The sequence below is a fragment of the Falco punctatus genome (assembly GCF_963210335.1).
Source record: "Falco punctatus genome assembly, chromosome: 3".
Classification (NCBI taxonomy): Eukaryota; Metazoa; Chordata; class Aves; order Falconiformes; family Falconidae; genus Falco; species Falco punctatus.
The window spans coordinates 70,418,767-70,432,405 of record NC_137582.1 but is presented as its reverse complement, the minus strand read 5'-3'; the positions used below and the strand labels follow the sequence as shown (position 1 = coordinate 70,432,405).

General features: G+C 38.9%; 1 protein-coding gene across 8 annotated transcripts in view; it reads right to left on the bottom strand.

Moving 5' to 3' along the window:
• Positions 1-13,639, bottom strand: part of CARMIL1 (capping protein regulator and myosin 1 linker 1) — a 269,902-nt gene that overhangs the window by 160,447 nt on the left and 95,816 nt on the right. For all 8 annotated transcript variants that reach the window (XR_013926627.1, XR_013926628.1, XR_013926629.1 and 5 more), the window contains exons 9-11: positions 11,652-11,727; positions 8,467-8,555; positions 3,610-3,704 (exon numbers count right to left, since the gene is read on the bottom strand). Coding sequence is in view for 5 of the 8 variants with exons in the window: in XM_080378536.1 (XP_080234662.1) it covers positions 3,610-3,704; positions 8,467-8,555; positions 11,652-11,727 (260 nt within the window). In the remaining 3 variants the exon portion in view is untranslated. The remainder of the gene's footprint in view (positions 1-3,609; positions 3,705-8,466; positions 8,556-11,651; positions 11,728-13,639) is intronic.

The following is a 13,639-nucleotide window of genomic DNA, read 5'->3' as shown; positions in this document are numbered from 1 at the left end:
GAAAAAAATCCAAACCCACACTTTTCATTAAAGCCCTTTCTCAGTGTATCCAAGTTCCACACTCCATAAATTTAATCCACCCATTTAAGCAAAAGATTTAAGTTTGATTAAGAGGGCACATCCTAAATAACAATGGAACCAATCCTTTAAATATTTATTAGAGGAATAAATCAACACAGAGACTCCAGGCTTAACCTGAGGTGTGAAATATACTCCTCTACAGCAACCTACTCACAGAGAAAAGGGCAAAGAGAAAGCGGGTAAAGCCTTTTACTTGATTTAAAACACAGTAAATGAAAAAGCCGATACCCCTCTCCACATATGCAGACATGAAACAGCCCACTAGTATGTCACATGTTTCTCTGTTTTTTATCACATATTTTTTATCACATATATTTATATGTTTGCTCTGCTTTTATCACATTTTACCTATCACTGATAATGAAAGAGCAGCTGCCTTGCAGATATTGTAAGGGTTTTTTAAATGGTCTCTTAAAAGCATGCTGTGTATGCTGGTGATAGGTGCAATGTCCACACAGCTCAAAACAACATACTGTATTTTATTTATATTGCCAAAATATTAAACCCATGATGCCTTGGCATCATTTATTCTAAAGCACAATGGTAACTGGGTGTCTAACGAACTTTCAGCAAGAATGAAGCAAGTCATATTAATAGGATTTTCTTTCATAGCTCTACTATTTAAAAAAAATAAATATCTTTTTAGTTCCTCTGAAGGACGCTCAATCTATCTTAAGCTGGCCTCAGAATTTATATTCTGCAGCTGATTGTCCACATTTGTTAAGCTGATTTAGTCACAATATATACTTTCAAAATCAAAGTAGAGTTATGCTGGCAAGAGGTAAAAAAGGACTACAATCAGAATCATTAAGGATATCACAAATGTAATTTTTGTTGTGAAGCATTTTAAGTAAGATGTGCAACAAATAATTTTACCTCTCCATCTTTGTATTTAGCTAATAATCTGCAGACCACTTATCACTCTAGCCAGGCTGAATAATCTTCACATTCTAGCAGCACTAGGGGTTAAGGATGCACCCAATTATAAGATACAGGAATCAGGTGCAGAAAAGAAAAAGTGCTTCTGGTCACTCTGGCTCTTGAGCACTCTTTAAGCCACCCATTTTTGCTAACCTCATAACAGGGGTGAGAGCTCTAATGGCAGAAGTAGTGTTAACTGCATCCAGGCACACAGCTCCAAATTTGCATATTTCTAGGCTTCAGTATGTTTGTTTTGCATTATTTTTAACAAAATAGGAGATTAAATTCTGATCCTATTAGAGCCAAAAGCAAAGCTCCCATCGCTTTAGCATAGCTAGATTTTAAATCCAAGAATGACAATAAACTTTCCAGGTATAGCCTCACAAATACTGACAGTACTATAAAGCAAAGCCAATCACAAAATAAGAGGCTGGTCTCAGTGTAATTCATTTCATATAAACACTGCTTTGTATTTGAACTGAAGTCAGGGCCTATGCCTTAGTTAAGCTAAGTACACTTCCCATGTTATTGGAATACACAGTTGCATTAATGTAATAATACATCTTTACTTATTGGTACGCAATAATATAAAATAGCTTAGGGTGGGGTTTTGGTCAAACAAGGCACAATGATACGGTTTTCCCCATAATTCACACAACTATATTGTTTCCCTTATGACTGCAAAATAACCTGGTTGAACTTCCAGTTCCTGCAGGTGATTTCAAGAGATACTTTCCAAAATCCATACGGTTTTACATGAATCTCCATTATGCCAGCTTTTATTTGTGAAATGCTTGCTGCCCCTTCTAATAAAGTCAAATCTACCTTGCACTCAGCGGACATCAGATCACAGGACATGTAAATCTTTCTTAAACTGAAAAGCTGCAATATTTGCACATTGCAATTATAGCTAATTTCTCTTTTAGAAAAGAAAAAGACACATATACTCCTATAACTTCTCTAATTCTCTAATGAAAAGGTCAAATCTTAATTGCATGTGTGACAGGAGAGACTGAGATAATGAAGAAGTCCTACTAATTTCTCCAAGTTGTAGTTTCTGCATCTTATTTGTATCTTGTATGTGGATACTGCAGAATGGGTCTAATCTCTAGGTTTGTTGCAAAAAAAGTGCCCACATTGATATGTTCAGGGTTTTTTTTCAGTTAAAAAAAAAATCCCCTGCACTTTAGAGTATCTACCAAATATCTGGTCATTTGTTTTGCTTTCAGGGAAAAAATTAGTTCCTTTTGAAAAAGCCTTTTGTATAACACAATCTAAATATGCTTCTTCAAAAGTAAAATCAACAAGTAACAGCCTTTCTCCAGCTTACAACAGAAATTTTTGCACAATGCAGTTAGGCCTACGGCACATTGTAGTATCTTGTTCTTCAGCAAAACCTAAGCTTTCATGTGCTGTGGATTCTTAAGGATGGCATGCAGTAATCAGCAGGCAAGAGGTAATCAGAAGAATTGTAGCAATTCATGTGAACAATTTTAAATAAAAAACTACTCTGAAAAACAAAAATATTTTCATACTTGTGTCTAGTCCAAAGGAAAAGACATAGAAAAAGAGGAAAAGAAAATAAACCACCTCCCCATCTTCTTTTCCCCTCGCTGAACCAGCAAGAAAGGAGAGACGCCTACAAAACTGACTTAACACCATTCTGAGTCAGTTCGGCTGTAAACAAAACGAACAGTGTTTCCATTTTGAAACATGACAGCAAAGATACTGAAAAATTTCCCCAAAACAAAGCAAATAATACAAGCAAAGGTTCACTGTATAAAATTCTTATTTTTCTTCTGGCCAAACAGAAGCACAAGATAGTCTGATGCCAGAACACTGTGTGCCTGGAATGCATTAAGTGGAGCAAATGGAAATCTCACATGGGCAGCGCCGAAGGGTCAACTCCAGACTGAAAGAATGTAACCTTATTTTAAAAATAAATGCCTCTTGGGTGAAAAGAGAGTAGACAAGGGAGGGGAATGACTTGATATGTACTGAAATTATGCCTAGCGGTGCCTAGCCTGAGAAAAGCTGAGCTGTTCAGCTTGATTTTCCATCTTGTGGAGTCAACAGCACTTTGCTCCATAAAGGATGCCAGTTATGCCAGTACTACTGAACATCGCCAAGTACTGGCAACACAATGGACTAGCACAAAGCTGAAAAAAGGAATCGTTTCAATACTGAATATAAATATAGAATTATGACTGAAATAAAAACACAAAGCCATCAGGAAAATCTAAAATCTCCCTCATGCTTCATCTTTCAACTGATTACACTGCCTTTAAAAATGCACACCATTCTATTTACCCACTAGTCCTAAATAGTCACTGTGTTCTACCTTCCTTTAAAAGAAACCCGTATGAAAATGTAATGAAATGTAAATGAAATCCATGCCTGGTTTAAGACATTTAAATATTTCTCAACAAGCTAATGGATACATATAAACCAAAAAAGAATAGCAGTTCTCAGTAATTTGTGAGCAACAGGTATTTACAATAGCATTACACACAGAACAATAACCTATTGTTCAGGCAAAGCTGAATGAAGCAGCAGTAATCCTCCCATTACATGTGTAGAAAGAGGAAAATATAAATGTTACAGTACCTCTGTCTTCAAGTGGATTGCTAGCAAGGTTGATCGTATGGAGTCCTGAGCTGGGATTATGGGCTAGGGCACTGGCTAGTTTCTGTGCAAAATCTCTGGAAGAAAAGAAGAGAGAGGGAGAAAAAATATCCTGTTATTTCCTCTATCAACAGCACATTTGAGGCTTAAAAGCATCAAGGGGATTACCAGTCAGAAGTTGTCTATCCTACTGCAGAGCAGTAGCTGATTCTTCACAGCTCTAAACAAAGCTTATCTGGCTAATTTACTATCTTTCAAAGCAGGTTATTTTATTAATGTAATTATTTATTATATATATATCTATAATATGAAAAGTTATATGAAAATATTTATTATATTATTTATTTATTCTGTGAGCCAAGAGACTGAAAGGCACTCAATCAAAGCTCAGACTCCTTTTGATACAGGTCTGAAGATGTAAAATCAGAGTTCCACAAATAAGTGAAAACTTGACCACATCTTCCACTTCCTCCATGCCATGCATGAGTAGGATATATGCATCAACTTGCGTACCACCACCTCTCTCACTCGCAAGCCAACCCCCACACTTGCAGCAGCTCTCTACCAACAGTCACTGAAACAGATGGGCTTTGCAGTATGTATATCCAGAAGGTCAACAAACCAGGACTATTTCTGACCTTGTAAGACAGCAGGAATAGCGCTCTCAGAGAACAGCAGCACACTGATGAACTGGTCTTTTCTTGCTTCTTTAATAGGAAGCATCAAAGTACATATCTGCTGACCACAGACCTAGCCAACAGGTCTCAAGAGAGACGATGGTGTATCAGTTCTACAACGCTCACAACAGCTGCACCAGGTAGCACAGATAGCTTTGAATTAACTTTAACCAAGCATGGGAGGTAGCTGTAGTAGCATCACCTACCTCTGTTCCAAATCCACTTGAAGGGCAAGGGAATGCAAACCTGTCTCATTTTGCTGCAGCTGGATTACCACCACCCACAGCACTAAATCCAAAGCTCTCTTGGGTTTTCCTACACAATCACACTGTCAGACTCTGGTGGAGACATGTTCCTCGCATTAAGTCAGAAGGCTACTGGCTTTTACCAGCTCTCCTCAAATCTGCCCTTGTACTTATTGGGAAGCTTTCACATATTAAGAGACTAGCTGTACTGTGTGCTTTTGTTAAAACCAAGACTATAATTTCAATGCTCTTACTTCACCTAAGTTAGACACTGAGGTAGAAACAAAAAACATGCCTTGAGCTTCCTTCTATCTCTGCCCTAAAGTACATCATCTTACCTCCTGTAGCCCAGTGGTGGAGAACTACCAGCTACATTGCTAGAAGAGTGATAATTAACACTGTCCTCAGGACAGATCCTGTGTACCATGAAACTACTAGATCAGTCTGAGTGCTGAGAACTGCAGTGGAGGTAGCATCCTCTTCCAGTATCTGGAAAAGAGTGGCAACTGGACAGCAATAGCCTCAATAGCTTTTAGTTATCTGTTGTTACAAGGTGTACTCGAGTACAGAGATGTTCCAGGGAAGTTTAGTTTCCCTTTGAAATCCTGTGCCCTTAAACAGACTCCTGGGGCTAGAACAGGTGCCAGCACTGCAAATGCATGATGATGGGCTGCCTTTAGGAAAAGCGTATTTTTTTCCTAAAAATACAAGCAGCATATGAATACAAACACTCAACAAAAAGAAATTCTGGGCTTGAATATCTGCCACCTGACAGGCCTCAGGGTATCCTGCTTTGCTACCAGCTGCTGCTGCAGAAGACTACATATCTCCTGTAGATCCTCAGTTACATTTGCCAACACTCTGTGGATACCCTCCAGCATTGCAAATGGTACTAGATGCCTGTGCTTAGGCAACTGAATCAAGCTTCTTATGTCCAGCCAAGAAAAATGAAGGTTTGAGTCAAAAAACCCAAACAAACCCCTTTCTTCATGAGGAGTTTCCTCCTCCTCCTTTATCCCTAACAGATTCTTGTCATTACCGTATTCTGCCTACACCTCCAAGCTTGTTTACAAGCTCTGCTCCAGCTTCCACCACCAATACAGGCAGGATTACCAGACCTTTTTGGACAACTGGGGTGTGTCTGAACTACCTAGCAAAGGCACAGTAAATTGACTGCCACCAGAAAGCACTGGATTACTTATGTAGGGCACATGAGGTCCAAGAGTCATGTCATGGAAAAAACTAATACAACTTCCCTACTCATGTTGGGTACTTCCCAACCATGTTGCAGCTCTGCCTTAGGCTTCCCTAACCATGTGCAGTCTCTGCCATAAATGGAGGTACCAGGGCTCTGCTCACTGGGCAACATCACTTCCCCTCCTTTGCCCGCTCTTTGTTTCAAGTCCTAAAATTCACTACTATTTGTGGCTGCACACTTCATGAACAGAGCATGCAATGCAAGTCTGACATTTTCCATAAAGCATCAAACTCACTATGTATACATTGCACAGCTATGCTTGTCTGAATTGAGGACATTCAGGCTTGGAGGTAAAGCCCAAAAAAGACTCAATTTAACTATATGTATGGCAGAGTAAGGATATTTCACCAAGGGTAAGAATACCACAGATCTGGAAATCTGAGACAAACAATTCCAAAAGAACTGTCTAGATAACAACCCTGTAACAGAAAAAAAAAAAAAAAAAAAAAAAAGAGGATGTGTGTGGGACCAACACTGTTAGATCTAAGAACATTCAGAGCTCAACCAGCAGAGGAAGATGAGATGTATCAGCACTGTCAAAAGGCCCTTCAGAAACCAGCAGCAGGCACCTTTGCTGTTCCCCCTGTCATAGCTGGCCGCTCCCTTTGGAACAAGGCTGCAGAAGATGGTGTGGAAGGTGGTAGGGAAATTCTGCCTGCCAGTTTCCAGAGGCTACGCAAGCTCAACAAATAGGTAATTTTCACCAGCTCCTACCAACAGGCCTTTGCAGACTGAAGAGCCTGCCTTCCAGTTTCATGGAAATGAATATTCTGGTTATCACGTATTGTCCCATTCCTCTAAGACACCTGCTGTCCTGAATGATTCTCCTTTCCCTGAAATCTGGATATCACCTCATCAAAACGTTAATGTTTGCCATATGCACTAAAGCCATCCAACGTAATCTGGACTGAACCTCTTATGTCTGTTAAAGAAATAGCAACGGGGATAAAATTTTCAGGAACATCTAAACAGGCAGAAGTCTGATCAGACAGGGAGTTTCACCTGACATCCTGTTTTCCCCAACAGCAAGTCCACACTTCCCTAGTCCTGGGTCTTTATGACTGCTACTGCACAATAGCTTGCTGTCTCATCAGCTGGGAGGATGACAAGTGTTTATGGGTCCATGGCCCAAACCAAATCACAGAAACGAGTGGCTAGAGGTAGGAAAGAATGGAAACATCTTAAACTGACTCTGCTGCAGGAAGAAAAATGCTCTGGCAGCTGCTCAGGTTATTTCTCAAAGCACTGCTCTTGGTAGCTCTTTCTTAACCCTGGTTTGGCATTCTGTCACTGCTCATTAAAAATGACTGGTAAGCTATGTAAGGAAGATACCCAGTAACAACAGGATTTCCTCCTAGCAAGCAGATATGATAAATGGCAAAACTGACAAATGCATCCTTGACAAAAACAGACAACGCTGATGGGAGCAGATACACACCAAGGCAAAATGCCAAACACTGTGCATGTAGATGGAGACATGAAAACCAAATTCACAGGTTGATTATCTGTCAAGTCCCATTAAAACTGAACCAAGTTAATCCAAATGTGATAAATTAAGGTGAGCGATGTGCAAAGGCAGTCAATGTATCTTTTAATGTTAATTATTATCACTGGGTTTCATGGTGCATATGGCAAGAAAAACGCGATTACAATCAGGGGCTTATGTCTCACTGACAGCTATTAAAGGCAGTGCACTAGGGATCAGAAAGTTTAGCTGTAATTTCAAACTGACCTCAAGTTTCCTCTGTCAATTAGGGTATCTTCTTTTAAAGGTATTCCAATGCAAAACCCATTTTAAAAAGAAGACGACCCAAACAATGGAAGTGGAGACAACATAATGCACACCAAATATTTTTGCTGTGCTCATTTCCCTTCTTTATTTGTAATTCAGTATAGTGTTGTTTCTCCCACCTTTCTACTTATTTTTTTTTATTAACAAAAAAATTAGTGCTAGAGTTTATCCTATCTATATGGTCTCTGACACTAACGCAAGCTACAAATACTTCCAACTGGGCTAGTTTGTCACTGGAACTTTGCTCCTATTTCCTGTGAAGGAAAAAAACCCCAAATGCCTAGTAACTACAACTTACCATATTTAAAATATATGCAAGGATTAAATTGTATGGCTTACCTTTATGTACCTTTTTTTTAAGGCTATGGCAAGGCATTAAACTTAATTATCTACTTTTAGCTTCTTTTAAAAAGTTGCTAATGTAGAAGTCCACAGTAAGATAAAAAGAGCTTGCTTGGTAAAGAAACAATAATCTCTTACGCAATATGGAATAATACGCTTTCTTAAAACCTCAAACACTGTTTTTTAAATGATAAAAAGGTGTCCATGCTTCTATTGGCAATCATATCTGGAGAGGAATGGTGTGTGCTGATTTAGGGTTTATGCTTTCATCCAATCCATTTTGTTCCACTTAACCCAAATCTCCAGGCAGAATCTTAAAAAAACCATCAGTTTAAAGGGATTTCTTGGACATAAGGAACCTCTGGAAAACCTGATTAAAAGCTTGTGACTACAGGCTCCTCAGAACAAGGTAAACATCGAGCACAAGCTTTTTTAATGCTAATTCTGACTAACACGCTTCCCTTTTACTGGGAGTAAGCAGTAACTAATGCGACATTTCAAAGACATTTCAAAGGAATTACTTACGTTCTAAGCCCAGCATTCTCTAGCACCAGTTCTTCCAATCGACTGGACCTACTCACCACTCGCAGTATCTGCTCACAGACATCGGTGGACTGCCACAGAAAAACAGAACAGAGTTAAAGAACACAAACATGGAACAGATAGTTATTCAGTTATAAGCTGTACATCACAATGGGATCCACTACCAGCTACTTGTCATACATAAATAGTAAGCAAAAATACCAGAAACATCCAAGAGAGAATTAGGTTGCAACAGAGGGCTTCTGGAAAAGACTCAGAGAAGCAAGAAGCAGACTAAAAGCAAGCCATTTATGAATCAGAACACCTAATCATAGGGAGCAGAATTTTTTATAATGATAGTAAAAAACCCAAACCCTGTGATTCAGAAAAAATGCTAACTTGACTTTTAAAGAAATCTTGTTCATATGCCACTTCAGAAAAAAGTGGCAACTAGTGCAAAGGAGACTAAAGCCTGACCAGGAATGACAACAAAACACAAAGACAGACATTGTAAAGCAGACAAAAATACCCCCAAAAAACTCAAGAGCAAAAGCGCTCTAGATACAGGTCCTCCAAACACTGCTAAGGACCGGTGCTTAAGGGCCAGTGTATTTCAGTAGGAATTCTCCCAAACTGCATAGCAGTAAATCTCATCTCATGATCTTACTGTTGTTGAAATTTGCACAGACATTTGCAAGTACCATGAATGAAACATGATAACAAAACAAGTTTGTTTGCTATGCCGAATCAAACAGATACATAAAACCTTAATGATTTAAAAGCCATAGAGTGAACTCTGTACCTAATCACCTTTTATTACAACTTTTTATTTTGCTTCTGGATTTGTCTTTTGTTTTTTCACAGTTCACACTAACCAACGCTCATGTGATGTCTAAAGCTGAATTTCAGTCATGATCATGAAGTGGTGAAACTATTGTGTTGCCTACCTTTAAAAAAAACACGACATTCATACCTGGGACATCTGTGTCTCTAATGACAATCTGACATTCACTAGTTTGGTTGGGTTTGTGTTTAGTTGTTTGTTGGTGGGATTTTTTTTTTTTTACTTTTAAACTAACTGAATCTCCTAAAAAGAAAGAGGGGAAAAAAAAACCACACCAACGCACATATAAAATCTTACTAAACCTATACACGGTAAAGTGACAATTTTTCTGAAGACTGTCAACTCAGCCATCTTCCCAGTTCTATCTTTGCCTTCCATATTGTAATAATTCAGAATATTATTATAATGCTTCTACAGCAGTGTGATTGCAAGTGGAAAGTTTCACGCATGTACTATAAAAACACGATGGATACCGTCTATCAAACACAGTGCCAGAGCAGACTCATGAAGCACAAAGTGTTCAATGGCCTCTGGGTATGTCTGACCTCATACTGACCCTCTCAGCAGTGTTCCTATGGCATGGATTTACTGTCCAACAATTTATGATTTCCTGGTGGTTTTGACTGAAAATAGAATGTGTGGAAGATGAAGATTTTTTTTTTCCCTTTAAGGAACTGATGCATTTTCAAGATTGACAAACTTCATTTGTTTTCCACACGAAGTTGCTAAGAATGCAAAAAAAACTTTCACATAAAAATATCTGATAGAGAATACAGCCAGTTCTTGTTCTAAACAAACTACATTGGCCAGTCTTCTAACTAAGCAAACTATCTCATTTCGTTGAACCAGAAATTGATTAACTGCATTGTACCTTTTAATAATACTGATTTTAACAGTGAACTACAACAGGATTAAAAATACTGCCAGTTTCATTCCATGCATAATTTCAAGTAAGATGTCCTAGCAAGAAAGAAAAGTTTTTTGTCTACTCTTCTGCCAAGAATTACATAAGCTAGCTTCTACTGAATTTTCATGGAGAACAATAGCTTCAGAATGCAATGAGAGCGTTTTGAGATCAATAAAACTGCATCAATTTAAACAAGATCAGACTCAACCTTCATTTTAAGGACAAAAGCTTCTGGATGCAAGTGTAAAGGCAATTTCTCAAACCACTAACTCTACTTGTGACTATAAACTTCCAAGGTTAGAATAAATAGTATATTTTGATATATTTTAAGTGTCACCTAACTACTTATTTTCTTGGCCCTTTCTTCAGTAGTCCAACTTGTTTCGATTTGCGCCCTTTTTGCTTTTCAGGAAGAAAACTGATACAGAAGAATATCTATGTCACACATCACTACATGCTTATTTACTACACAGGGTTAGCTTCAGACCACTGGGAGAAAAAAAATCCATCAAGTTGCAATGGAAATAACAAAGAAAAACCTGCTTTATAAGTGAGGAAAAAAAACCATAATCCTGGTATTTTCATTCCACCTCCAAAAAGCATCTGAGATTTCTGACTGCTTTAAACTTAGTTTCCTATTTACTCACTCAATATTGTCTGGGGGAGCTAGCAACACTTAATTAAGTAGTTTTATAGGCTACTGTTATTCATAGAATCATAGAATCATTTAGGTTGGAGAAGACCTTTGATATCATCAAGTCCAACCATAAACCTAACACTGCCAAGTCCACCACTAAAACATGACTCTAAGCACGACATCTACATCTATTTTAAATACCTTCAGCGATGGTGATATTCCACCACTTCCCTGGGCAGCCTGTTCTAATGCTAGACCACCCTTTCAGTGAAGAAATTTTTCCTAATATCCAGTCTAAACCTGGTGTAGCTTGAAGCCATTTCCTCTTGCCTTGTCACTAGTTATCTGGGAGAAGAGACCAACCCCCACCTGCCTACACCCTCCTTTCTGGTAGCTGTAGAGAGCAACAAGGTCTCCCTTGAATCTCCTCCAGACTAAACCACCCCAGTTCCCTGAGCCGTTCATCATAAGATTTGTTCTCTAGACCCTTCAGCAGCTTTGTTGTCCTTCTCTGGACATGCTCATCAAAATTTAGTTGTTTGTTGCTATTGCCCAACAAAATTTTCAAAATTTATTTGCTTGAAATTCTGACAAGACCTGACTCTTGGCAGTGTTTCTATGGCACAAATTAACTATCCAACAGTTTATATTTTCCTTATATGGTTAAGGGGGAAAACATTTTCAATAGATTACCAAGTTGTACTTGCCTAAAAAAGTTCACCTTGGAAAATGTAATAGCATCCTCTAAAACACAGCACAGCCTGGTAGGAGCAGGTATACTATTTCAATGTATTACTTACTAATTTCAGATCCTTGGAGGACAGCTTTGTAAACCACTGATTATACTCCAGAGCAGCAACTATAGGTATTAAGTCTCTAGAAAAAGAAAAACACTTTTACACACATTTCATATAACTGTCAGCTTTGGTCATTTGAAACAATGTCTTAAGTGTTCTTCCATATCTAATCCTCCATGCTTTTGCAATGCTAATTGCCTATAATCCTCATTACAGAAAGCTCTGCATTCTGAAAAATAAGTTATCACTAGCAGCTGTGTGTCTTTCTTGTATTTTAATAGAAATTTTTGACTGGCCAACTGACATCCATTGTAGCATGAATTTTTAAATCAGGAATTTGTCTGGGTTGCCATTCTTACTTTTAGCATTACTTTTTCTTCAGCCTGTGACATATTTAAGCTTCTTAATCACCTCTAATTATAATTTACTATGACACTAAAAAGCTTTTTGGCAGTCTGATGATTTAATATAATTCCATGACTGAACGCTTCTAGGGAACACCTCCTTGTCTCATCTCTATAGTTTAATTCCCTCAGGATGCAGGAGACCTGCAAAAGGATAACGTGACTCTCAGCACAAAACCTCCCTAATTGTAAAAGGGATTTAACAAATAAAATTCTAAATTATTCCCGTTTTCTTCATCACAAGCCTCTTAATGTGATCTGCTCACTCTGTTCAGTTTCTCCAATAACAGACATTGATAAATGTCATGTCCATACATTAACCCCCAGCAGAATCATCCGTCAAGCACTAGCACACTATTTAGCAGTGCAGCACTTGGATCATTCCAATGTAACACATTAATATATATAATAATAATATAAATACGTATATACACCTACATTAGGACTTAACAGCTACTTAGAAAGCCCTTGTCTCTATAGTGAAACAAAAAGGTGTAATATACGTGAACTTATCAGGCCAGCAAAACAGTGTCACCCAGCCTCAGCTTTTGCAGGAAGAAATTTAAAAGCATTGGCTTTTATAGGAGAAATTTAAAAGCATTGGCTTTTATAAGCTGATGTCCCTGTCCCGCCATCATCATCCCCCGCCCCAGCTTTTCATTCAGGACATATGCAGGTAGGCACAGATCTACATGAAACATGCAGTACTCTTCTCCCATCTTCCTTCTTACCCGCCTTCTGTGTTTCTCTAAGAACATTCAGACGCTTCAGAGTGGTTGATAAACACATAGGAAAGCCAGAAGACAAGGCAAGATGGTATGGACAAGCCTTCAGCAGGCTATACTGGGAGCTGCAGTTGCTAGATTTGGAAGCACAAGCCCATCACTAAGGTAACGGTACGAAGGTGCATCAAAAGACTGTAGCCCACCAACTGCGACACCCATGCAAACAGAGCATTTTCACACTCCTGCAGAGGAACTAGTGTGTGGTGCCCTTCAGTGATTAAGCCTGTTTTCCATCTTGTTCACAGCACACATCAAGTCTCGTGGTGAATTCATTTCCACTGGCACGGCAATCAGCTTCATGAAGCATATAGATCTATTTCTGTCCACCTCATTGTGTTTGCTCCTACACACAGACACTTCATCTCCATGTAAAGCAGTAAATGACTAGTGAAATATTAGTGGGGAGGAAAAACAGCAACCTGGAGCTGTTTTCTCTTTAGGCTGGGCAGGCAGGAACTTTCCCATGGAGTAAGGAATGTCCACACACAGAACTTTGTTCCTCCTCTGCCTTCCCCTGGCGCAATCAGTAAAAAGGTAATGACTGAGCAGCTTTGATGGCCCTCTTGCCAGTGCCTTTGCCTTGGAAGTGTAATGAACATAATTTTTCAGGTGTAATTTTGCTTTATCCACTCAGTGGTAATTAGCTAGCCACAGCTGGTGGTGAACGCTGCAAGGCAAACGTTGGACAGGCTGACAGTATCACCATCACACTGGTAGAACAGAGCTGTTCATCCTGTGGACCACCAGCCCCAGAAGAGGCAGGAGGCACCAGCAGCAGCTGTATTTCAGCCATTAGCAGCAG